Source organism: Canis aureus, chromosome 2, assembly GCF_053574225.1.
Source record: "Canis aureus isolate CA01 chromosome 2, VMU_Caureus_v.1.0, whole genome shotgun sequence".
Classification (NCBI taxonomy): Eukaryota; Metazoa; Chordata; class Mammalia; order Carnivora; family Canidae; genus Canis; species Canis aureus.
This window is the reverse complement of record NC_135612.1, coordinates 49,948,004-49,974,190: the sequence shown is the minus strand read 5'-3', so window position 1 is coordinate 49,974,190 and position 26,187 is coordinate 49,948,004. Positions and strand designations below refer to the sequence as shown.

Genomic DNA, 26,187 nt, shown 5'->3' with positions numbered 1-26,187 from the left:
TAGAGAACATACTCCTTGTAGAGAAACACAGAACGCCAATTTGCTCTCCCTGTGCATACCACTGTACAATCACTAGTTATGTGGGTTCGAGCACAGCTTCTCAAACTACTGATGAAGGACCGTTTTTTTTTTTTTTTTAATTTCCAATTCATTACAGAAGCAAATATTCTAAAAATGAATTACTAGAAAAGTAAAATACACAAGATACAAAATTAAAGCCCAAAGTTCTGATTAGATTCAATGGATATAAAATGACTCTGTCAACTTACCATAAAAGTTTCTTTTTTTTTTTTCTTTATTTATGATAGTCACACAGAGAGAGAGAGAGGCAGAGACACAGGCAGAGGGAGAAGCAGGCTCCATGCACCGGGAGCCCAACGTGGGATTCGATCCTGGGTCTCCAGGATCGCGCCCTGGGCCAAAGGCAGGCGCCAAACCACTGCGCCACCCAGGGATCCCCCATAAAAGTTTCTAAACACATTCTCTCCACTTCACATTTATCTCATCACAGATCAGTGACAAAGAACGGGCAGCTCAGTGCTGAGCCAGACCTGCCTTATTCTGAGCAGCTGTGGGTTACAACAGAGACCCCTCCAGATTACCAGGAAACATGTTTCACATTCCTAACAACTACAGACCCTGGCAAGACAGGCAAGCAGGAGAAAGAAAAGTCAGGGCAACCCCGGTGGCACAGCGGTTTAGCGCCACCTGTAGCCTGGGATGTGATCCTGTAGACCCAGGATCGAGTCCCATGTCAGGCTCCCTGCATGGAGCCTGCTTCCCTCTCTGCCTGTGTCTCTGCCCCTCCCTCCCTCCCTCCCTCCCTCCCTCCCTCCCTCCCTCTCTCTCTCTGAATAAATAAATAAATAAATAAACAAACAATCAATCTTAAAAAAAAAAGTCATGGCACAGATGGGAATGGGGAACCAGCTACATATGTACTTGACAAAGTTATCTTTTTTGCCTGAGGTATACTTCACAGAGCCTGGGCAAAGCTGAAAACTAATTCAATGCCATTCAAAAGTATTTCAAAAGTTCAATCCCAACTGGTTTTATAAAATCTAAAGCATCCACATATCTACTTTAACAGCCATGTCACCAAGAGTTGCTTTAATTAATTCACTGACATGATTTCCCTGAACCAAATGTGAAATACTAGGAACTAATCACAGTTCATAGTAAAAATAATACACTGAAAGGCTGTATTCAGTTTTTCAGAGCACTTTCACCATAAATATCATTTTTAATCTTCCAAATGAAAAGGGCCAATATTCTGCATATAGATGAAGAACCAAAGCATAAATTAACCAAGGTTTCATACAGCTAAATGCTGAATGAGGGCTAAAGATAAAGTTTTAAAATCTATTCCAAGAAATCTATCCTCCAGCAATTCAGTATAACTTACGTGGATTAATGAGCTCAAAGAAGAAGAGCTAAGAGCAAAATGTTTCTTTTAGACATTAAAAAAGGTATGAGAGGTATTCTACAGCTAACACTCTTATCTTAACCAACAAGATCGTTTTCGTATTAGTACATATTTTCTAAAAGCATAGGCATGGGGACGCCTGGGTGGCTCAGCGGTTAAGCATCTGCCTTTGGCTCAGGTCATGATCCTGGAGTCCGGGAATCGAGTCCTCATCAGGCTCCCTGCATGGAGCCTGCTTCTCTCTCTGCCTGTGTCTCTGCCTCTCTCTCTCTCTGTGTCTCTCATGGGGGGGGAGGGGAAGCATAGGCATAGACTAAAAGATACCACTTTTCAGTACATGAAAATGTATTAGGCTCTATACAAATACTTGTTTACAAATGTCCCCACAGATATATTTTTCCATCATTGATAAAATGTCTCCAAATGCCCATCAAAAAGATAATACTACAGATGGAATGACTCTACATTAAAAATGCATCCCACCTGGAAATTTGTCTTCTCTATATTATAACTTAAGTTCTCATTTCAAGATATCTCAAAAATGCATTGCCAGAAAAATGAATGACCTAGAATAGACATTTATTCATTCAAGCCTTCAACAAATATTCATGCAGTATCTACCATGTTCCTGAATACTAGGAATAGGCTGATGAATAAATAAAAAAGCCAAATTCCTACTATCACGAAGCGTCTGTTAGACAGGGGTGTAGTTATAACTTGAGATAAGTCTTTTAAGAAAATAAAACCAGGTACTTATGGCAGAAAATTCCTGTGGGTGGGGACAGTGGGTTCTTCAGACAGTGGTAGGAAAATCTGAGGAGATTTTCCTCCTCAGGGGACCACTGATGTGAATCCTATGACAAAGCCAGCATACAGAGTTACTGGGACAGGACAGAATGGGAAAAGGGGCAGAGCAAAGCTCAAAGATCCTGCCTAGAGAAAGTAACGGGAAGGGGGAAACATCAGGAAATGAGGTGTCAGAGTCAGACAGGGCTCAGATCTCATGGGGCTCTGCAGACCATGATACCAACTAGGATTTTACTCTGAGTTGGGTGAGAAAATGTGAGGAACAGGAAAGCAAAGATGAAAATACAGAAGAATAAAACAAGATTATTAATTTAGTACCAGATGAATATAGTGACTTTTTAATCCTCCAATGACTTTGAAGCAGGGATCAGTGTATTTCCATTTTTCATGTGAGGAAATAACAGGCTTATGGGAATAATTTGTTCAAGTACACAGCCAGTAAGTGAAAAGGCCAGAATTTTACGCAGACCTAATCCCAAAACTTTCGTACCTCCTCTGCTGCCCACCATAATACTGACTCTCTAACGGTGTCAAACAATGACCACATTCAAATCATACCACTGTAAGTCTAAATAATATTTATCAGAAGCTAATCAGGTAGGAACTATCTGGGTGGCTCAGGCGGTTGGGCATCTGCCTTCTGCTCAAGTCATGATCTCAAGGTCCTGGGATCAAGCTCCACATCAGGCTCCCTGCTCAGTGAGGAGTCTGCTTCTCCCTCTCCCTCTGCCCCTCCTCCCGACCCCACCCCCACTAGTGCTCTTGCTTGCTGTCTCAAATGATTAAATTAAAAAAAAAACTTGAAAAAGAGGCTAGTCAGGTATATGAGATTTTCTGTTATGAATTTTATGGGATCCACAAGTTTTCCACTGCAGAAAACCACATTAAGAAGCCATTACTCAAGAAGCCATTCCTCAGAGATAGGATAATAGCATCCAAACAGTGTATTCACCCTGGCCCCAAAACTCAAGGTTTATTTATGTGGAACAACAAAATTCAACAAGCATAGAGCGCATTTCAACTAATTTCAGCACTCCTGCTGCTGTGAACCGATAAACAACCAGTCAGCCTATGCCTCTTAACCTTGTCCGTCATAATGCAACTCAAGCAAAAGGTTGGGGTAGATACTAACATACATGTAAAATCCTGACAAATCAAGTGCAGGAAAAAAGAAGAAAAAAAAAAAAAAAAACATTTTCCTGGTACTAACAACACTAGTCATTCAGAAGGGGGAAGTTCAAAGATACGTCTTCTTGAGATCAGCAAAAGCCAGATCAGATGCCAGAGAACCAACACTAAAGACCAATGATGCACAGGTCTGGAAGTGGATACTCACTGATGGCTGTTCAAGCACCACGAATATCGCAGGCCCATCTTATCTGGGTCCTGGCTCCATATGCAGCTTTAGGAGCAGAGAACAGCAGCCCTCCCAGAGGTGTGTTCGCTAAGCCTCCTTCTGACAGGAACTGCAGTGTCTAGTTCCTTGTTTGAGGGCTACTGCAATATCTTCCATGAAGCCACCTCACTGTAACGGTGCCTCAGGGAGTCCTACAAAATCAACCACAACTGAGGCACCTGGTGGCCAGATTCTTTGGCTCAGGTCATGGTCTCAGAATCCTGGATCAAGTCCTGCATCAGGCTCCCTGCTCAGCAGAACCTGCTTCTCCCTATGCCCCTCTCCTTGCTCAGGTGTGTGCATGCGTTCTAATAAATAAAATCTTCCCCCAAAAAATCAACCAGAAGTACACTAAAATGGAGTGGAAAAGGTGAAATGCCAGAAACCGGGAGGGGAGAGAGGGTAACCAGTGCACCTTAAAATGGATAGGAGGTTACTGTCTTGGGTGCTTGGAAGGAACTCGCTGCTAGTCTAGTTATGCAGCCGTTCACGTGATACTCGGTTCCTCTCTCGTATTTCTTCTGTTGACAAAGTATTGACACCCTGCCCTTTACCAGTACGGGAATAATGCAGAAAGAAGGAGGGCACAGAATTTGAGCAACTACTGTGTATCAGCAATTTGTTATCAATTCTATGCTGTTAAATAACTAAAAATAACCTTCTCTAAGGTAATGGTCAGAACACGCTGGAAAGTCAGACTCGCTTCGATTCTTCCCTCTGGCCATACCATCTGTATAGGTCAGTTACTGAAAGTTCCCTTTGGCTCAATTTCCTTCTTTGTGAGGTGGGAACACTGGGTTTGCTGTGAGAGCAAATAAAGATGAAGGTAAAGAGGCAGCATAGTGTCTGGAGCTCCCTAGTGCTCACTAAATTGCGACTATAGGGGATACTCCAGGGCTGGTGTAATTCTAAGGAACAAAAAAGAGGGAAGTTTTCAAGTTATGTATTTTTAAAAAGGGCACAGAACGCTTGCTTGTGGGTTAACTGTCAGATGAGTAAAACCACACCCATGTCACCCTAGCACTATTTTCTCCCAAAAATCCAAGAGGAAAATGTGGCTCTTCTTCCCGGCTATCTCAAGGAGGTGTTACATTGTAGGTAAAGGGTGACCAGGAAAAAAGATGTTAGAAGCTAGATGGTGGTGTAGACAGGTCCTATTTACATAGAGCTAAGTGGTCATCCTACTTCCAACACGTCCTCCTTCCTAGTTCTCCAAGCAGAGGGATGCACCGAGTTTCAATGAACTTCACCAGCATGTTCCTGTTCTATACTAAGAGACCTAGAAGGTACATGCCATCAATTCCCATCGTACAGATGAGAAAACTGAGGCTCCTAGGCAATACTCAATCAGGACATGCCCACATTCGGCTCTACCATGGTAAAGGCCGAATAGCTGGATGCTCTTCTTATTTCTTATTAAAAAAGAATTAAAGGCAAGAGGATAACACTCCAGATTTTATTAACACTCCAAATGCCACTGTCAATTTTTATAAAACTTGAAGGAAAAGTGGCCAAAACTTGATGACAACTTAAGATGTCCCATCAATCCAGATATAAGTATATGTAGAAATGTTAGAAAAGAATGAGATACCACAAATACATTTTATTTTCACTAATCAAATGTCAAAACAATGGACTTTAATAAGAATACTACAGTGCAACTCTATTTTAAGCACACAGGGACACTAAACATTTGAACAAAACTTTGTTAAAATGATTGTTCTACAACACTAACCAATTTAAGCAGCTCTGAAATATTCACTGGTAGAAAGGGAGTATTTAATGAAGCAGGAGCTATCTAGAAGCTGCAAAGGCTAAGAAAATCATTGTTCTTCCAACAAGCTCAAACTTCTAACAGACTGTTTAATTTTAGAAATGTATAGAATAAGTTATTTTACAGTGTATCACACTCTTATATCACATAACTTTGTTCCTCAGCATAGATACTCAGTTTTGGCCAAATACTGATTTTGGCCAAAAAGTTTATTCAACACGCTTAGTTTTTTCCTTAAGAATCATTTTATTTCTGTTAATGCACGCAAGTAAAATTTCCAAGTTATTCATTCTGTAGGTGTGCCCTCAAGGAAACTCCAAAACTGACCAAATAAAATAACATATAATGGTTACAAAAGGTTTATGTTTTCTAGAGAGCAGAGAATTCACCCATCAAGTACCGTACTTTGGCTCATGTTTTCTTCCACCTGCGTCCATGGTAAAGTCAGAAATGTTTGCAGGATCACGTGCTGCTGGGCAGCCTAGGTGGCTCAGCAGTTTAGCACTGCCTTCAACCCAGAGGTAGTGATCCTAGAGACCCGGGATCGAGTCCCATGTCGGGCTCCCTGCATAGAGCCTGCTTCTCCCTCTGCCTGTGTCTCTGCCTCTCTCGCGCGCGCTCTGTTTTTCTCATGAATAAATAAATAAAGTCTTTAAAAAAAAAAAAAAAAAAAAAGATCATGTGCTGCTGCCACAGAGGGTTTGCTACCAGAGGTTAAGCTGTGTGACTTTATAGCAACCTGAGGAAATACACCTCAGAGTATCTGCTGGAAGGTTCTAAACAAGAAGCACCAAAGTAGCAGGGAGCCCTTCCCAGTTTACACTCAGTCCTACTGCCATATCTCTACCAGAACAGAGCCCCAGATGACACAGTGAGAAAGGAGGATGAATGGACAAACATAAGGATGGACGGACAGGTGAGATTTGAGCCACAGAAACAAAGTTTAAAAAGAAAAAAATCCTCCCCTCTGGCTACTAGTTTATTATTTTTTTTAATTTTTATTTATGATAGGCACACAGTGAGAGAGAGAGAGAGAGGCAGAGACACAGGCAGAGGGAGAAGCAGGCTCCATGCACCGGGAGCCCGATGTGGGATTTGATCCCGGATCTCCAGGATCGCGCCCCGGGCCAAAGGCAGGCGCCAAACCGCTGCGCCACCCAGGGATCCCTGGCTACTAGTTTAAAAGTAAGTGGGGCGCCTGGGTGGCTCAGTGGTTGAGCGTCTGCCTTTGGCTCAGGTTGTGATCCCAGGGTCCTGGGATCGAGTCCCACATTGGGTCCCCTGCAGGGAGCCAGGGAGCCTGCTTCTCCCTATGCCTCTATGTCTCGTGAATAAATAAAATCTTTAAAAACAACAACCAAAAAAAAAAAAAAAAAAAAAAGGAAGTTTGTACATATGTTTCATTCTTTCCCCTTGTAAGCAAAAGCAAAGGCTCCGAACTTGTTTTGTGCCAGATGGGCTACTGAGGACCCACTTGTCAAGTCCTTAAAGAGAACCCTGGAAAAGCCATCGCTATATTAACAGAACATCTTGCTCAACAGCACTCTGCTCCATTGTGCAATAAGTATACATAAGTAGTTACTCTACCCTCTGACCCTGAACTCAGGTTTTAAGTGTAAAATGTCAAAAGGAGGTCTTGAGAGTAGAATCTGTAGACCCAAACTCTTTGAGAGAGGCCAGTATTGCACTGCAATAAACCATGATCTAGTGCCTCACTATCCGCCAGGCTGAGTCTGTGCTCTGCATATGCACACGTGTCATCTGTACCTGGACAGATCCTTGGACTTTGGAGCTTGAGCCTGGTTCTGTTACTTCACTTTACCTCAATTTCCTCAATTATAAAATGTGGGTAATAACACCTGACCTATCCACTCATTAGGGTGTCTTGAGAACCAATGTAAAAGGGAAGCTCGCATGTAAACAACACTACTTTTAAAATCATATGATGGGCAGGGGCGACTGGGTGGCTCGGTGGTTAAGCATCTGTCTTTGGCTCAGGGTGTGATCCTGGGGTCCTCGGATCAAGTCCCACATCAGGCTCCCTGCAGGGAAGCCTCCTTCTCCCTCTCCCGGTGTCTCTGCCTCTCTGTGTTTCTCATGAATAAATAAATAAAAATCTTTAAAAAAAAATATGATGGGTAATATAAATGGAAAGGAGAGGTCAGAATCAAATAGAAAGCTGTCAACCCTTCCCTAATTGAGTGTTAATCACGCTGTATCCCAGTGGCTTCTTCCTCCTGTCAACTTTTGTAGAGGGAAGATAATGGGCTGCAGAATTCCACAGACGTGTGTGTGACAGGAGCGCTAATACTTTCTATAAAGCCTTGGGCTAGTTACCTTAGCTCTCTGAGCCTTCATATTTCATCTGTACAACACAAATAAGGCCAATTTCAGAAATGCTGTCATAAGGTGGAAGCAAAGTATTAGCTGTAATGCACCCACCATGATTTCTAGTGCACTGCAGACCCTCATTAAACAAAGAGATTTACTGAACAGATACAGAAAATGACACGAAGATGAACACTTTGAAACTTGCTCTCTGGACCAATGAAATATTTCAACACTTTTACATCAACACTCGAGAGCTGACATTCTCTACAGGAATACCCTTCATGTAAGGGTGGCAGTGATGCAAATGATCCCTTGTCCATCTGGAGCTCTCTGTTCTATCACCCAGAGGTATCACATCACAGCATGGAACAGAAAACCAAACTAATTTTTCACAAGTGTGATCTATTATACTAGAGAATGATTTCAAACTCTTATCAAGCAGCAACAACCATATACTTCCCAGAAATACTTTTAAGGTTATGGCAAAATTTCTTTAATGTATGAAAAATCTATATGGCTCTAGAAGTAATGAGGAATTAAGGAAAGGGCAATAATAGATACCATTTATACTGGTCACCATGTTAGCGTTCTAGGTGCTTTCCTTCATTTATTTCTCAAAGCAACTACCCTGGAGATGGCCCTCTTGTTTTTCCAATGTTACAAACTGGGCTGGGGTTCAAGTGGGTAAGAGGATCACCCAAGAACACAGCTTCACAGAGGCTGACCCTGGGTTCATGACTACTCGCCTGGCTCAACACAAAATCTGCCCATCTCTCTACCAACTTCAATTCACAGAAAGCTATGACAAAAATCACAAAAAAGATACTCTAGGTAGACCAATCAATTGGAATTTGAGTTTCATTAATCAGTGAAGTATCATTTTACTGATAATGTGACTACAGGAGGAACTATTACACAGAGTACCTTACAGTCTAACAGAGCATCTGCACAAATATCACTCGATTCTAACAAGCTGGTGACATAGGCCAACTGGGTATTATCCAAGGGATGAGAAACTCAGAATGGGTAGGTGACTACCCACTTTTTTTTTTTAAGTCACACAGGCTACTAAGTGGGGAAGCTTGGATTTTAACTAAGCTCTCTGTCCCCAAGCAGTTCCACTATACCATAACGTCTTCTCCTCAAGCTAAGGTATCTATTGCCCTTGTTATCTGCTCCAAACAGTAACCATCATCTGTGTGACAAATAACCCCTGTTTCTTCACAGTGCATATGCCAGCCCCTTGGTTATAATTCCAAGAGGTAAGTGTTCTTATCCTTATTTGTTTTTAAGCAGATATAGAAACTGAGGCTTAGAGAGGAAAGTTATTTAATGCATCCAAAGCTACAGATGGCAGAGCCAAAATGCAAACTTTGCTTTGACTCCAAAGTCTGCCCACTTAGCCACTACCTGGAACTGCCTCTTGGTCTCAGCTCTTCCCCTCCCTCAAATGAGTGATCAAGGTTCCCAGACTGCTTATGTGTTGTGTGAGAGATGTCTGATAGCACCTGGCTCTCACATTCTCTTTCTGGATGACTGTGTGCAACACCCATCTAATGTCACCTCCCAGCCTTAGCTAAATGAAGAGCCTCAAGACTTGGGTTCTCTCCCTCTTCTACCCATCACTAACTAGGAGACCTCAGGGCAGGAGGATGTTCAACTAACTTCTCTTCAAAGTGGGGGAGACAACTGTGCATCTACCTAAAAGCAAGGGTAGGCCTAAGTGTTCTGGATAACATTTCTCCTCAGGCAAGATTGGTAACATTTTGTTTAAGGTGAATTCTCAGGTCACAAATACAACCATATTCAAAATGCAAGATCAAACTATAAGCTAAAATAAAAGAGCAAGGAGTCAACAAAATCTCTCCATTCCATCACTGAACTCAGTGAAAGTCAGTAATAATGGATTACAGAAAAGGGAGGCTGTCAGAAAAACATCCTGAAGAATTACTGCTGTCTCTTTGGATTCAGTATCAATTCAAGAGTCCTCTAAAGATATGGGTCTTATTTAAATAATCTTTCTACTTCCAAGCACAGCAGAATCGATTTTCACACAGAAGTGACTCCATTTATCAGAACAGATTATCAAAACAAGCCTCAGGCACATAAACACAAACAGAACTTGGACCCTAAATGGCCACGTCTTCCTCCCCCATCTCCAAAAAAACCAAAAACCAAACAACAACAACAACAACAACATCAGGGTAAGCAGCAAGGAAGGGAAACAACAGATTTATTTTGGGAGACATTTATTTTTTTTTAAGATTTTTTATTTATTCATGATAGACATAGACATAGAGAGAGAGGCAGAGGGAGAAGCAGACTCCATACAGGGAGCCCAATGTGGGACTCGATCCTGGGTCTCCAGGATCACGCCCCGGGCCAAAGGCAGGCACTAAACCGCTGAGCCACCCAGGGATCCCCATTTTGGGAGACATTTAAAAGGATTTAAATAAACTTGAATTTTCAGTTAAGACTGCCATGCCAGTAGTTATTTTGTAAGTGCAGAAATGTATGTAACCCTACCTTAATTTCATATTAACTGAAGATAGAATAAAATGAAATGGACCTATATGGAAAAACTTAATTTAAAAAGGGGGAGAAGTAAGAACACCCCAATCTAAAGATTTTAGTGAAGTATTAGATGGTGTCATACAGTGAAACAATTCGTAGCTTTTCACAAACCACCCTGTGAGTCTCACAAGACAAACTTCTTGATCAGAAACACATATGCATAAACTTTTGCCTATAATTTTAAAGGCCAAAGACCCTCTGAAGTCTATTCTTGGGCCCCTTGTTCAGAATCCTCGGAGTGGAAGGAGCTCTGGACAGCTTTTCAGGTGACCTGGCTTTTGGTGCTGGGTGGGCCCCCTTGTCACTCTGATCCAATCACTGACTCTCTGGATCTCAGCTCCTCCTCATCCGTTAATGATGATCTTTCCTGATTCGATGGTGGAAATTCTAGCAAAGTCTACTAACATCACAGTAAGACTGGGCAACCGTAAAATCACCTCCTTACCATCTTTTATTTGCTAATTTTTAATCTCCTACTGTGGTCCTCTACTTGAAGATTTCTCAAGTTGGCTTTCTTTCCCTTCACAAAAGGAGGTAAAGTGGCTTTTGCACATGGAACAGAGCTTGTACTATGAAGCAAGCCAAAAAAATCTTCTCTAAGAACAAACATTCTTGTTTCCTTAAAGCCACGTTGCAGTAAGTCTTGTGACATCCTCACCGAGCATATAATAAAGCTGTTGTAATCACTTTATTTCCCCATTTGGATGACAATCCTTAACCAACTCTGCTTCCCAGCAAAAACTCTGAGCTATAAGATCACTTTTAGAGGAACTGCTTTCCAACCTCCCCAGGGTTACTTATAGAGTTAATTGTTTCAACTTCTGGAACAAGGCTTCTTGTCCTAATGCCCTGAGGCAAACAGCAGAAGGAATCTAATCACTGGCCAGATGGGAAGTAGAAGGAATGGAATAGATCACTCCCTGGAATACTGTCATAGGAGAGCTCAAGTATCCAGAGCTCATTTGAGATGAAGAGCACCCCTCCTACTGTCATCGTATCTGTAGCACCCATTAGAAAGTGTCTGAAAAGAACCTCTGTCTGGCTTGACTAGAAAACTTATAAACTGAGTAGGTGACTGGAAACAACAAAGGACCTGTTTATGTAACAGCATGTAGCATTACATTCTGAAATCTCTTCTTGGCCCTTACAGACCTCCCCCCCCACCCCCATTCTTTCCCCAAGCAACTAAATTAAGTAGAACATGAGCAAAAGATTGGAGACTTTGGGAATATCCACTTAACTTACAAGTGTCCCTCGATTACTAAAGAACATGAATCCCAGGGGGTTTATTCTTGTTAAGATTATATGGCCAAAAAGATGTGGTGAACATAATAAAACAGTAAAAACTGTGTATTAAACTAGAGAAACTGAAGTTTCTGCCTTTTATAAATATTCCAGTGAAAAGGGTCGGCGTTGTAATGCATTTCTTTCTCTATACAAGAAAAAAAGGACTCTTCAGATGTTTTGACTAACAACTTTTCTTCAAAGGACTCTATCTAAAGAGTCAGAATGCTAACAACTGAACACACAGACACTCAGGATTTCCTACTGCCCTGTTTCCAGGGCAACTCGGTTGCTTTCTGCTGCTACTCATATGAAGAGACCACAGCTCTTGATTTTATTCATAGAAATTACATTCAGACCAAACCTGAGTGGTTCGGCATATTTTCTGCACATAATTATTACATTAAAATATTTGTTTCTAATTAACTCAAGTCTTGAAGACGTAATAGGAAAATGTATGGCAGAGAAAAACTTTTTTCTTGTACCAAACCAGAATAAACTACATACATGGTAATGGAATGCTAGTCCCACACACAATACCTATTTTGAGTTTTCAGTAAAATGGAAGAGGCAAGAAGCAGTGAGGCAGGGAGAGAAGCTGGTACCAGGACTTACGTTTGTGTCTCTCAGACAATGAAGTAAGTGGTTAGCAGGAGCAAGCTTATAAGCCTCCAGCAGAAGGCAAGGCACAGAGCTGAGGTTTTAATTTGTGGCAAACTGGCACTAAGATGCCAAGTGGGCGGTGCCGCCATGAATCAGGGGGTGGGGCTAGTGATGAGGGGGAAGGACTGGGGAGAAAGAGCACTTACTGGGTTAGAAGCTGGTGCAGCTTGTGATAACCCCGCTCCAAGGCCAAGCTCACAGGTGTTGCTCCTTCCTGGTTGTGGATGCTGAGAGCCCCGCGGCCACCTGGCTTCTGCAACAGGAACCACGTCAACCTCAGCAGCCCCAGCCGCACAGCGAAATGCATCAGTGTTTCCCGGGGGCTGCCATCTGTACATGGAAGAGAAAGCCCAGTGAGAAGAACGTGAGAAAAACAAGCACACAAACAGAAAAACAAATGAGCACCACTGCCGCCAAGTACGTAAGATCCTGAAGTTAAACCACAGCACAAACAGTGTGACAGTGGCGGGGTACAACCAGCTCTCCCATAAGGAGAGTACAAAGCTGGAACACAGTAGAAGCAAAGCCTCCAGAGAGAACCAAACCATTTCTATATTCTGATTTACTACATTTGTGCAATCCATTTATGTAGGCAGATTTATAAAGGGAAATTCACACATGTGTTCTTTTCCTTAAAGGAGAGAGAGAGTGAGAGAGAGAAATACAGCCTCACCACGTGGGGACCCAAGGGGAATAGCTGTTGGGGCTTAGATGGGTGTATGGTAAAAGGCATAATTAAGGAAAAAATAACACCCAGGCAGGAGCTGGCTAAACACTAAGAACAGGTTCTGCTCGTTAAGTATACACAGGTCTTTTTATTCCCCCACATTAAGGGCAAATCAAATTGCCGGCACTGCCAGCTTTTTTGTTTTGTTTAATGAAAGAAAGAAATGCATCTCCAGGCACATTAAGAAAGACTAATTTTAAGATAATATACTAGTAAGTTCAGAAAGAAAAACATGTTCTTGGGCTTATTTCACTTAAAGGGAGGGTTCCCGTTGGTACAGCGAGTCATGCTGAAAGTGGTGGAATGAGAAAGGGCTCTGGAATGAGACAAATCTGGGTTCGGATGTGGCCATTTATCATCTATGACTGGGCCTCATCCATTCCTACCTCTCTGAGCTTCATTTCTTCATCTCTGGGTGAGGCACCTTCATCTAACAACCAGGGGGGCGAAACTCAGGGATGAAGACTGTATGAGATCCTCACTAAGTGCCAGGTTCCCTCCCTTTCCCTGCTTTCTCCTTTGGTTGTTCACTAACCACCTCTCTCTTCCTCAGGCCTTCTCCTGTGATGACAGACCAACAGCCAGGGCAGGGCTGCAGTGCACAGCCTCACAGGCCGGCCATGGCTCACTTCCAGGGGCGCCACTCAGACAACAGAATAGAAATGGTGCCCAGGAGCTATACCTGCCTTCCTCTCATTCTCCATGGCTTCCACAAGCCTCAATTTCTTCACTGGGCATTCCCAGACTTCTTGGACCCCAGGGCTTTCCCCTTACACCTAAGTCCTCTATGCTTCTTACATGAACAGCAATTAATTAAGAACAAGTGCATCTTTGAACCTGTGATTTTACACCGAATCTCCCTGCTTTCCAATGTCACATATGTATCACTTTAGTCTCCCTATTGCCAACGTAAAATTTTCTTAGATGGAAAAGCCACCTTTCATATTTTTACATTTTTCCTACAGAACTATGCACACTGACTAATTCAAGAATTTATAGGGTGTTCAGCAGAGGCACGTGGCTGGAAAGAAATCAACACACCAGAAGAAACCATGGCATGTGCAGGTACATACTGTAATAATCAACACCTCAGAGCAGGTAGCAGGGCCAGACAAAAGGGCAAAAAGATCCTTCACAGATCAAATATCACCACCTGACTTGTGCTTTACAGTTGTTCACAAGCACTCCTTATCAAAACCAAAGAGCTAATAAGTCATCGACCAGGAACTATGTGACTTTTTAGAGACTGGTCAATTCCAGCCTTACTAGGTGACACCTCCTCAAAGCAATTTTCTCTCCACCCTCACCCTTTCCAATCCTGATTTGAGTCAGCTTAGTATTTCCGAGTTCCAACAACAAAGCCATCCACCTGCTTGAAGCTGGCACCCTGATTCCTGCACCTGTATCCTCCTGAAATCATTCTAAGGTCCTAAGCAGCAGGTACCACATGTACTTGCAGGTCACTCCCTTTCTGCAATCAACAGACAACAAAGAAATGTAATGCAGGTCAAGACCCTAGAGGTGCCATGCTCTGGGCTACGTATTTTGCATTAATGCTTCTCACATGTTATCCTCAGTTTGCAGACAAAGACAGGTTAATAACTTACCCACAACAAGAATCAGCAAGATTTGAAAATTCTTCTGTCTAGAAACCATAGCTTCTCCATTAACTCCACTCCCTTTTTCTAAAAACCAAGCAATCATGCAAGGGAGCTAATGCGGTTTACAAAGCACCTTTTAATGTTTTTCTCCAATAAATAAAAATTTTTGCCCAACTTATCTTTTGTTACTGTTTTTATTCCTTTTGTCTCAGTTTAAACTCTAGCACACCTACAATTTAGGACCAATTTCTGTTCTGTGGTCTCTATATTCTGTATTTTTTCCTCTCATGATCCTTTGTCTTTCTCCTCTGTATTTTGAAAGTTACTTAACTTTGTTCTTCAGATTTCTAACTTCATTTCCTGTGATGTCAACTGAGTCCTTTGTCCCCAATTTGAATTTAATTATGCTGTGGGATTCTGGATGTCCCTGCATCATTTCAAGTAACTCTCTTACCATCTTTGCCCTCACTGTGATGGCTTTTTTGCAGATGTAATTAGAGGCCCTAATCAGTTGATTTAATAAGGAAGATTATCCTGGATAATCTGGATAGGTCTAACTGAATCAGCTGGAAAGCTTTGAAAGTAGGGCTGAGGTTTCCCTGGAGGATGGCCTGAGCCTGTGCTCATGGGACTCCATCCTGCTCCAGATCTCATCCTTTCCTGACTCACTGATGATGACAACTTTGGCTCATTTCAGTGGGTATGAGCTTGTCCATGATCTTCTCTATTCCTGCCCTATGAATCTTGGACTTGCTTAACTAGCCTCCACAATCATGTAAACCATGCCCTGCAAAAAATCTTAATGCAGATTTCTCCTGCTGGTCCTGACTCTCTGGTTGAAACCTGACTGAGGGGCTTCTGGCATATTAAATACTCCCTAAACTTATTTTTCTTCTGGTTGCTTCCTTCTCTAACTTCATAAGTCTGCCCTCTGAGCTTTTAAAGGACAAATGCAAACTCTCTTCTAAATTTTTCCTTGGCTCCTTAAAGAAAGTCCCTTAAAGTCTTCTATCTGAATATTCATCATACTTTTCTGTTCCCTTGAGGCTATACTTTATCTCATAGACCCTGTGTTGGTTGGCTGCCTTTCCCATTTAACCATGCTCAATTGAAAAATCTCTACGGAGGCTTGGTTTCCACCCATAGAGAAGATAGTAGAAAATGTCTTAAGTCCAGCTTGTTATCTATTTATGTGCTGGGAGCACCTCCCACACCTATTCCCTCTGATCTGCAGAGAAAGCTGATGTACCTTGCCTCTAGCAGGCATTCAACCACAATGAGTATGCTAGATGGCTGCAACTTTTCCAAAGTGTCAGATTTGTGACAAAGTAAAATGTCCTAAATTCTGTGAATATAGCAACCAAAGACTTTTTCCTTCCCCATCAATCCACCTAAATGCCCTGTCTCACAGTAAACTCTTTGAATCTATATCTATGAGACTCCTAAATCACCATTCTTTCTACTGTGGCATAAAGGGTCTTAGATAAAGCTACAGTCCCACATGATGCAGGGAAGGAAAACTGTGGTCCAGTGTGAGCAAGGGGCTTGTAGAAAAATGGTAACTGTAGCCTTGTTATAGAATCAAGGTCTGAGAGGCAACAAAACCTTCTGGAGCTAAGGTCCTGCCATGACAAGAAACTGCTTCTGCTTGTCCTGGAGTCAACAGAGATTAATCCTATGTCAAGAAAAAAAATCCCTAGTGGTCTTTTTATATTTTACTATTTTATTTCCTTTCAGCTATGATAGCTAAAAAAAGATGCAAATGTTAGTGAGTGTAGCTAAGGAAATAGTTTCACAGGAGGGGTGCAGGAACTAAAACAGCAAACAGTTAAGGCTGAGGTTCTAGTAACCAATATCCGATATACAGAACTGAGAACACCCTGTTTTGGGTGCAGTCTTTCTTAAACCTGTCTGATCCTGCTCCACCCAAATTTCTCCCTGTGGGGAGGATTCCCACCCCAAAAGACGATCAGATCTTTTCATTCAGTCCTACAATACCATAAGTCAGAAGGAAGATCTCCCCTAGGATGTCTCTCCTCCACCCTTTTCTTCAGAGCTAGTGGACCCGCCCTTGCCACCCTAGAGAGTTCCTTGCGAGGAAACCATCTCAGCTCACCACTTTCACTCATCACTGAGGCTCTGAGGAGTCAAGACAAGGAAGTGAGACTTGGTCACTCACAGGGAAGATCTGTTTGCCCCACCATTCACCCTCTGCCCAGATGCATCCTTACCACTTGCATTTAAAGCAGAACTAAGGCCACAAGTACAGTGTAGAAATTGCTTCATGTAACTAGGGCTGGAAGGACTAGATGCACAAACTCCCTCTTGCTCGTGGCTTAAAGTGAAGAGCAACTTTATAAATAAGTAAAAGCAAAAACAAAACAGTTTCGTTCTGCTTCAAAGAACAAGAACTATTCTTTCTGGTAGCCTTCTATAGGACATGTCAGTGTCCCTCCTAGAGCTCATCGATGTTCTGTCTCCAGTAGGTTACTGAAGAGTGGCTAAGGTATATTCAAAACAAAACAGCTCACACACCAGTACGCAAACACTCTTCCAATAAGTCTTCCTCCCTTTTACAGATAAAGAAGCTGGGAAACAGAGATGTACTTTGTACAAACTCTTGCAATGAAGCTAGGCTGTAAACAAGTGGAGCCCACTGCCTATGCCCCTCCCATATTACAGTATCAAATCTACACCAAGAATTCTCAAAGTTATGTTCATGCCTGCTGTGCAGGGAGACCAAGGCTATGGAAATAATATATAATTTGTTTCAAATAGGCGCCTATATGCACTTGTTCCTGAGGAGAAATCTTAAGCTATTTTCAAAGGAGTCACTGACCTGAAAAAAGTTAAAAAGCACTGCATCTAAACAAAGAGCAGGAGGATTAACCACACATCTTACATGATCCTGTTGTGCAAATATCAGCCTGGGACACCTGTAAATATTCCAGCTTTCAATAGCAAGCAGTCCTGTTATATAACAGGGTGCCCTGTTTACCTGTCTCATTATCCTAGGCAACAAGCCTGCACCGTACCTTCTTCCTTTAGGTACCTTTGCAACTCACTGAGGTGAGCAAAATGTTCCTTTACACTAGTCCCTTAAAAGCAAGCAAGCACCTCTTAACTGATGCTATGCTGCCCTTAAAGTACCCAGTGCATGTAGATTCTAATCCACAATTAATGGAAGAATTTATGTTGCATAATGCCAATCTGGCACTGAAATCAGATTCCTGATCCCAGCTGTTGAGTTCAAGGTAGGTCTATAGAGTTCCTTGCATGCATTTCACCTTGCAAAGTATACATACCTAACTTGTTCAATTTCTTTCACTCTTTTAATTATTTGTAATTTATGTACAGTAAAATTCACGTGGGGGAGGGGGGAAGTGTCCTGTGAGTCAGAATGCACGTGTAGATTCTTATAACCACCACTACCAAGACATAAAAAGCACTCCAATATCCAAAATATTCCCTCAAGGCAGCCCTTTGCAGTCAGACTCCTAGGCCCTGGCAACTACTCATCTTTTTTCTTTTCCTATAATCTTGCCCTTTTCAGACTATCTAGAACCATATATTAAGTAACCTCTGGAAATGGACTCCTTTTACTTAGCAAAATGCATCTAGGTTGTTGCATTTGGACCCCTAATAATTTGTCCCTTTCATTATTTTTAAATTTTATTACAACTCCCGTTTTTTTTGTTTGTTTGTTTGTTTGTTTTTTATTGCTGAATAGTGTTTCATTGTATGGATATATCACTACTGGTTTATATATTCACCCAATGAGGGAGATCTGCATTATTTGCAATGCTGCTATAGATATCTGTGCAAAGATTTTTTGAGTAAAGAGAAGTTTTCATTTCTCTAAGCTAAAGAGCCAAATGTGGAATTGCTGGGTCATAGAATAAAAACTGCCCAACTGTCTTCCAGGATGGCTGTATCATTCTGCAATTCCCCTAGCAATATATGGGATGTTGTTCTGTGGCCTTGCCGGACCCTGGTATTCTTGATTTTATCCTAATAGGTGGGTAATGGTACCTTATTGTGGTTTTAATGCACTTCCCTAAATGTTCAAACCTTTGATTTAGCCTTTGCTAGTACTGCTTGAGCAATTCTGTGCAAAAGAAACTGAAGAAGCACATGGCAAGTCCGCAAAATTTCAAAGCTGGCCAGTTCCCCCATGTAAGACAAGGAAGCTAAGGACCACGGAGGGGAAGTGACATGCCCAAGGTTTCAGACCTGTGCTTCTTCTAACAGTTCTTTTTAATCATGGTAATATGAACAAACAATCCAACTCCTCTGCCTTCTTTAAATAAGACAAAAACAATAAAAACACCATAAACCCCATAAAAAACTAATGCAATCCCATCTTGATGCTATTTGTAAATGGCAGCCAGAATTATCATTCCCATACCAATACAGAAGAGTAGGGGCTAGAGGTATAAAGCCCCAACATGAAGATTTCTGAAAAGGTGCTCATGACCTATATGATGGCAAATATTCTAACCTTTAGATTTTAGCAGTGCAGAGGTTCCTTGGATGCTACAGTCATTAGGCAAAAACAAAAACAAAAATAAAAACAAAAACAAAAACAAAAGAATAAAAGTTTTTTCCTTGATTGGATTTGAGAGTCCACATTGTCTTTTTTATTTTGCTGAGCAGAACTGCACCAGTAGTTTGCTGCAGCCAGCAGGGACACCTTTCCTGCAGTCAATCATAGGATTTAAGAGAAGTAAAGCTGGCAAATACCTCTTTAGCATTCTTCCACGGATGAAGTCTGGAGAGCAAGCATTGAGCATGCCCCTGACCCAGTCCCCCCTAGGCGTTCCTCCTCAGGATCTGCTCACAGGCAGAGAAGGTGACCATGGGTCTGCTCTCCCTACAGGATACCATAACCAGAGTGGGATAGCCACTGAAGGGCATTTCTGTGACTGTCCAGCTCTTTCTAGGATAAAGCAAGAAGAGGAGCAAACCTTCTAAGCAGATGCAGCATCAGTAGCCCAACAAGCTGTCATCTGTAGCAAACATTTTGACCTCCATCTGCTTAACTGCTAAACCTTTCCATTTGATTTAAACTCAGCAGGGAAAGAGGACATTATTTATTGGACCCCAAGCATACACTGTTTCATTTAAATATATATATAAAATCATGAAGTCTAGTAGATACTCATCTGCTACAGGAATGATTATGTAGAAAAACCCCTGAGTAGAGGAACACACACAGTTACTACACCAGTGCTTTTTCTAAAAGTGGAGCCTTTCCTTCAATGAACTCTTATATGGAGAGCTAGCAGATAAAATAAGTTTAAGAGTGGCACTGCTTTGGTTAAAGAAGTGTGGGGTTTCTCAGAGCCCAGGGAGCTCTGGTACTCCCCCCACCCCCAGGCCTCAATGCCCCATCTGTTCTTTCCTCTAATTCCATGGAGTCTCTAGAAAACTTTAGAATACCATAATGAAAGCCATGTCTTTGATAATTAAATACCAAAAGAATGACAAAAAATTACTCTGCTAATGTCCTCAAGAAGGAAGGGTTGCTTTCTGTGCCTGGGAGAAGCAGCAAGAACCCCTGACCTGCAGCAAGGTGATGTGTGCACCACTCTCTGATATAAGCGGGAACTGATAACAGCCACAGTAAGCTCCTGTTTAGGGCATTTCACGGCAAAAAACAGGCTTAACAGCTCAGCTGAAGAACCGAGAATGGATGCCATCAGGCTGCTCTGCTCCAGTAGCTGCAAGATTTATCCAGCCACTGTGAAAGGCCTGAAGACAATGATTGTACAGAAGCGGCCCCACTGAAAAACTTAAGTACTCCAAACTTGGTCTCTCTGTGGCTCACTGAAGTGCTTACCATGCAAAGTCTGATCTGTCCCCAACACATTCCACTCCGCCGGCAGCTTCAGGTGCCTGAATGCCAGGGCAACCTTCTCATCAAGGGAATTCACATCCCCAGATGGGGGTCCCGACCGGTCAAGAAATCGGGTGAAGTTCAGAGCCTGCTGATTCCCAGCACTGGTCGCTAGGAACTGGGCTGCATCATATGCCTCATCCTGGATGAACTGGAAGTCTTCTTCAGCCACCACAAATACTGGAAGGCCCTCCTTGGAAGCACAGAGCAGCACCTTCACCGTCTCACAGCAGTCATGACCTAAACAAAACACACGGAAAAAAGAAAACAGTATTAGAGCCCTCCCACTAGGAGGAGGACCATGTCAGAGCCTTCCCACTAAAAGGCGGACCATGTCAGAGCCCTCTTGCTGAGATGGGGACCTGTCAGAGCCCTGGGGGTGGGAGTGGGGGTGGGGGACATGACACTGTATCAGAGCCCTCCCACTGGGAGGAGGACCATGTCAGAGGCCTCCTGCTGGAAGGAAGAGAGTATTAGAGTCCTCCTGCTGGAAGGAAGACACTAATGGGTCCTCTCTGTTCTTCTTACACAGTACACAAGTTCTCCTTCCTAAAAGAAACCCCTCCTCCCTCTGCTCTGACAGCAATCCAAACTTCTTTAAACTTCATTTACAGCTCTTTTTGTAAACTATTATTTGCAAGTACGAATTAGTTCCCTTACTGCCAGCAAACAACTTTGTACCCCAAATGTATCTCCTATAGCTAATGTTTGGCAATGAACAGTCTCTGAAGATCTCAGGATGTACTGAATTACAGCCGTTCAACTCAAACGGAGGGAAGAACGAAAGCCCAAGGACCTTATAAGGTCTACCAAGTCTGATACCAACTGAACTGAACTACAGCTGGAAACCCAAGAGGGAGAAAGCCACACAGACTGGTTAATATAAAAGGAATTACAGATTCTGCAGCACTTGGCTCTATTATCACCACAATGCAACAGATCAAACAATTAAACATTTTGAAAAGTACAAAACTACTTGATTTTATTTCATCATTATTAGCAATTCAAGGCCTACAAAACAACTTCCGCTGTCAGATACACGTTCTTTCCTGTAATGGAATGACATCAACGAAATTGCCTGATTCACACAGGGATGACACAATGCTGTGGGCAGAAGTCCAGTGGGGGGGGGGGGGGAGACAGGGGGAGCGAGCATGCCGAGATAAGTGCCCACTGTACAGATGGGCAGACCTCACGAGCTGCAACATACACGCCACCCCAGAGAGCTCCACCAGTAAAATTGACACTGTTTCCATGGCTAAGGTCTTCCTGGAGACCAGACTCTGCTCAATTTCTAGCCTCACAGAACTAAGTATGTATGACATGGAGAATCTAGTCATTGAAACACAGTTTTCCCTCAACTTCCCAACACTGATATCAACCAACTAGAAGTACACTCCTAATATCATCATTCTTCCAAAAAATGTCTTTATGATGAGAAAAACAAAGTAAAATGGAGTCGGGTGTCTCTGCTGTGTGATGCCATCTTGTGCACTGCCTGATTAACGGCAGGCCCCTGCACCCTCCTCCCTCCTGTACGCAGAGACTGCTTGTCCATAGTGAGAGTGAGGCCAAGGAAGTCCTCTATGCTTCCATAGATCTCACTTTCCGTACTACAGCCACAAGCCAGGAGAGGCTTCACACATGTACAGAACAAAGTAAGCTTCCTACTGCCTTTGAAAGAGAAAACAGTAATTGTTTTTCCCATGCGAACAATGAAAGTAATAAGTAAATTGATTTTCCACAATGATTCTCCAGAGGCCTCTTTAACCCCATTACCCTTGTGACAGAAGAACCCTCTCACTGTTGCATAACTTTAGGGTGGTTACAAGTGTTTACTGACCCAGCACCTTCTATATACCAAGCACTGGACACGTCACTTTCTCTTTATAACAAATTTTTTTTTTATAACAAGTTTTATGAGGTATATACTGCCCTCATGTTACAGATGACAAAACTGAGATTTCAGGAAGTAATATGTCCAGGGCTACACAGATATAACAAAGCAGAATCCATTATTCAAATTCAAGTCTGAGGCCAAAGGACCATGGCCTATTACATCATGATGCAAAGGCTCTGTCCCTGCCTGCAAGGAGCCTAATACATAATTGACAGGCCAGTGTGACTACCGAGCAAGAGTAACAGGTTCATTAACCACTGAGATCAGCCTCCATATAAACATGTAACTCCATCAGGTTTACCTCCCGCCTTCCGAGTTGAATTCTTTCTATAAAGGCTGTAGGGAATGGGAGCCTTCTCTGTCTGGTGCATGTGTGCACCCACATATGTATTTCAATTCAATACGTATGTTGAATTTATATATTTAACATATTAAATGAAATTAGGGGGAAAAATCAATCTTTCTTTGGAGGGCAGCCAGCCTTATTATATAAAACAATAATGTCAATAGAAACAAGTCAACTGATTCAGGTAGTAGGTTTAGAGATTTTTCTGACAGAAAGTGTTTCCTTTAAAACTGTTCTGAAATGGGTCACCTGGGTGGCTCAGTCTGTTAAGCATCTGCCTTTAGCTCAGGTCATGATCCCAGGGTCGTGGGATGTAGCCCCACATTGGGCTCCCTGCTCAGCATGGAGCCTGCCTCTCCCTCTCCCTCTGCCCCCCCCCCCACTTGTTCATGCATGCTCTCTCAAGTAAATAAATAAAATAAAATCTTAAGGAAAAAAAAGACCACTTAAAAAAAATTGTTCTGTAACATCCAATAGCTAGATATGCACCAAGCCCAGAGCACTGTGATCACAAGGATGAGAGTCTCAGCCCTCTGTTTCAGCCCTCCAGAGGTTTATAGTCTACAGGGAGGAAATCAAACAAGTTACAGAGAACTGCAAAGGTAGTCAAAATAAGATGTGTTCTAGAAGAAACTCATATAGTATAACTGGTGGGAGAGAAGGACAACATTTCACAGGTGAGTAAGAGCGGGAAGACTTCACAGAGGAGGTGGCCACTCAGGCACCCTGCTCCCAGCTCTGCAATCCCTGGGGTTCTTCACTGCAACCCTCAGAACTCAGATGCATGGTGCCTATCCTTCCTTACCTAACACACACGTATATAATACTTGTGATGTGCTAGGTCTGTTCTCCATTCCAAATAGTGGTTCGTGTGCTCCTCCTATGCAGTAGATCCTATTGTTATATCCATTTACCAGATGCAGAGCCTAACCAACAAAAATATGAAGAAGTAATTTGCCCACAGTGATCAGCTCCTAGGTGGCAGAATTGGAACTTGAGCCTACTTCCTTGCTCTAGAATCTGCTCTTTCTCCCAAGATTTATAGGTACAAGAGACTTGAAGAAGAATTAATAGGTTAATGGAAGAATCACCAGGGAATGAATAAAAACATGGTATTCAAACCCTGGCTGTTAGACTCTTACACCGTTCAACCCCAGGTCTCCTCTGAGCCTCAACTTCTTCATTTATAGCATGAGGGAGCGGTCCTGACAGGCGCCGGCATTTCTCCAGAGGTCAAAGCCTGTGGGTGTTAGCAGGCAGAGGCTGGACCAGGAGAGAAAATTAGCAAGACATTCCAAGAAAGGAGAATAGTTTAAAAAACAAAAAATGGAAGTAGAAGGTAAGTTCAAGGGATGGAAAACTACAGTTTCGGGAGGATATTAACTTGGTTACATCTGGATGATTAGTGACAGCAGAGACCTGGGTTCAAACCTATTTTACTTCTTAGCTATGTGGCCCGAGGTAAGGGACAACACCTCTAACCCTGTTAAATCTCAACAGTCTTCTGGTCCCTTAAGTGAAGAGCCAGAATTAGGAAGAATCTTCTCAAATTCTTTAATACCCTCACCCAAAACAACATCACACCTAGCCTCGATTCATTTCCAATGAAGTAAGACAGAGAGTGACGGTAATGTATTTTAGTCACAAGAATAATTTTAAAGAACAGTGTGGTTCTCATTCTTGAATCTAACCAATAATTACAGCATAGCATTACAAGCCTTAAGCCTGTGCAAAGGTAAGAAATCCAAAAGCTTGAGCCACTAAGGGAGTGACAAAGCCACTAATAGTAAATACCATCCACCACCCTATAAAAACTTTCTGTATAGACAAGTTCACACCATATTCCAGATCTTCAGCTTCATCACTCACACACACATACTCACACTCATAGAGGGGTGCATGAGTGCAAAAAGCCACAGTAAAGCACCACCACCTTACTTAAACCTGCAAAGTGTAGGAGTAAGTGTCTGCATGGAAATCTATCCAGCTAGGATAGAGTGAAGACGAAGGGGAGAGAAACAGAACGTGGTTCAGGAGCGTGTGTGTGTGTGTGTGTGTGTGTGTACTTGTGCAAGCTACGTGTGTTTATTAGCAGGCTAAGCATGCCTATCTCTTTTTGCTGCTTTAGCAGAAGAAATCTGTTAGAAGGTGGATGGTGCAAGGTGGTAGGTGGAGGGTGAACTGTCCGCTCTGTCTGTGTATACATTTTTGTGTAAAATAAAACTATCAGACGTGGCAGAATGTCAGAAAAGGCCATGAAACAGAAACCCAGGAGCAGCTATCCGATTGTGTGTGTGACATTTTTCACTTCAGATATAAATTCACAATCTGAAGGAGAGACTATGAATCATCCTAAGTAAAATGTGCCACAAGTCGGGAATTTGTTAGGTATGATTACAGCCTTCTTTTTCAAAAGAAACACCGAGGAATAAAAGATGAGTGAAGGAGTGAGTGTGTCCTGGACGAGCTTTAAGAACTCCGAGTACACTGAAAGAGCTACTACCGCTCAAAAACAGAGTGCCTCAGCCCGCTGTCTGGAAATCAGTGCATGGGGCTGCCAGTGCTACTCTCTCACACTAGTGCTTTCTATTATGCTCAAGACTATTTTTTAATCCCTATAAACTTTCAGACAAAGCAGTTAGGGAGGACAAAAACCAACATGTTAAAAAACAAAAGTTATGGGATGCCTGGGTAGCTCAGCGGTTAAGCGTCTGCCTTTAGCTCAGGGCATGATCCCAGTTCAGGGATCGGGTCCCACACTGGGCTGCCTGTGGGGAGCCTGCTTCTTCCTCTGCCTGCGTCTCTGACTCTCTCTGTCTCTCATGAATAAATTCTTTTTTAAAAAAAGTTATATAATATGGACCCAGTAAACCCACTGCATACACCCACACACAAAACATCTTATTGCCAAAAATTAGTTCTAGAGACAGTTCTAGATGAGCTCTCCAGGGGCCATTAGCCTTAAAACTGCCTTTTGTATACACAAAATGCAAGGTATTAACAATGCCCACACATATACTCAAAATACACGGAAACCACAACGTGTGTGATATCATCACCCCAATTCAACCTCTTCTTATGTAAAAACAGAAGCTGCAATGGAAAGAAGAGTAGCAGGGTTTTCAGCTAGTGCCATGACGCTTCTCCTTCCACTCTATCTCCTGGTAATGAAGGAAAATAAGAATCACGAGTCTTTTTAAAAAGGGAAGTTCAGAAAACTTTACTGAGCTTCTTCTGAAGGCAGCAGCCCCAGAAAATTGAGACAGGGGAAGAAGAGAGACAAACTAGTAAATATGGCTGAAGTGTCAATTCCATTTCTGAAACAGCCTTCTGAATCAACCCATGATCAGGTCAAGTTCTTTTACAACAGAAGCATAAAGTAAATTAGGGGGTGGGGGAGACCCACTCCTGGCTAAGTGCGGGGCCTAAAGGATGAGGGCAACTCACTGAGGAGTCAGG

The 26,187-nt window shown here is 42.5% G+C and overlaps 1 protein-coding gene across 14 annotated transcripts in view; it reads right to left on the bottom strand.

Annotated features, from left to right (window-relative positions):
• Positions 1 to 26,187, bottom strand: part of AKAP13 (A-kinase anchoring protein 13) — a 320,707-nt gene that overhangs the window by 166,400 nt on the left and 128,120 nt on the right. For 13 of the 14 annotated variants that reach the window (XR_013364374.1, XM_077871282.1, XM_077871307.1 and 10 more), the window contains exons 4-5: positions 20,426 to 20,722; positions 12,402 to 12,585 (exon numbers count right to left, since the gene is read on the bottom strand). Coding sequence is in view for 12 of the 14 variants with exons in the window: in XM_077871282.1 (XP_077727408.1) it covers positions 12,402 to 12,585; positions 20,426 to 20,722 (481 nt within the window). In the remaining 2 variants the exon portion in view is untranslated. Of the gene's footprint in view, positions 1 to 12,207; positions 12,302 to 12,401; positions 12,586 to 20,425; positions 20,723 to 26,187 lie in introns of those variants that run through there. The other variant, XM_077871370.1, reaches the window with a different exon arrangement.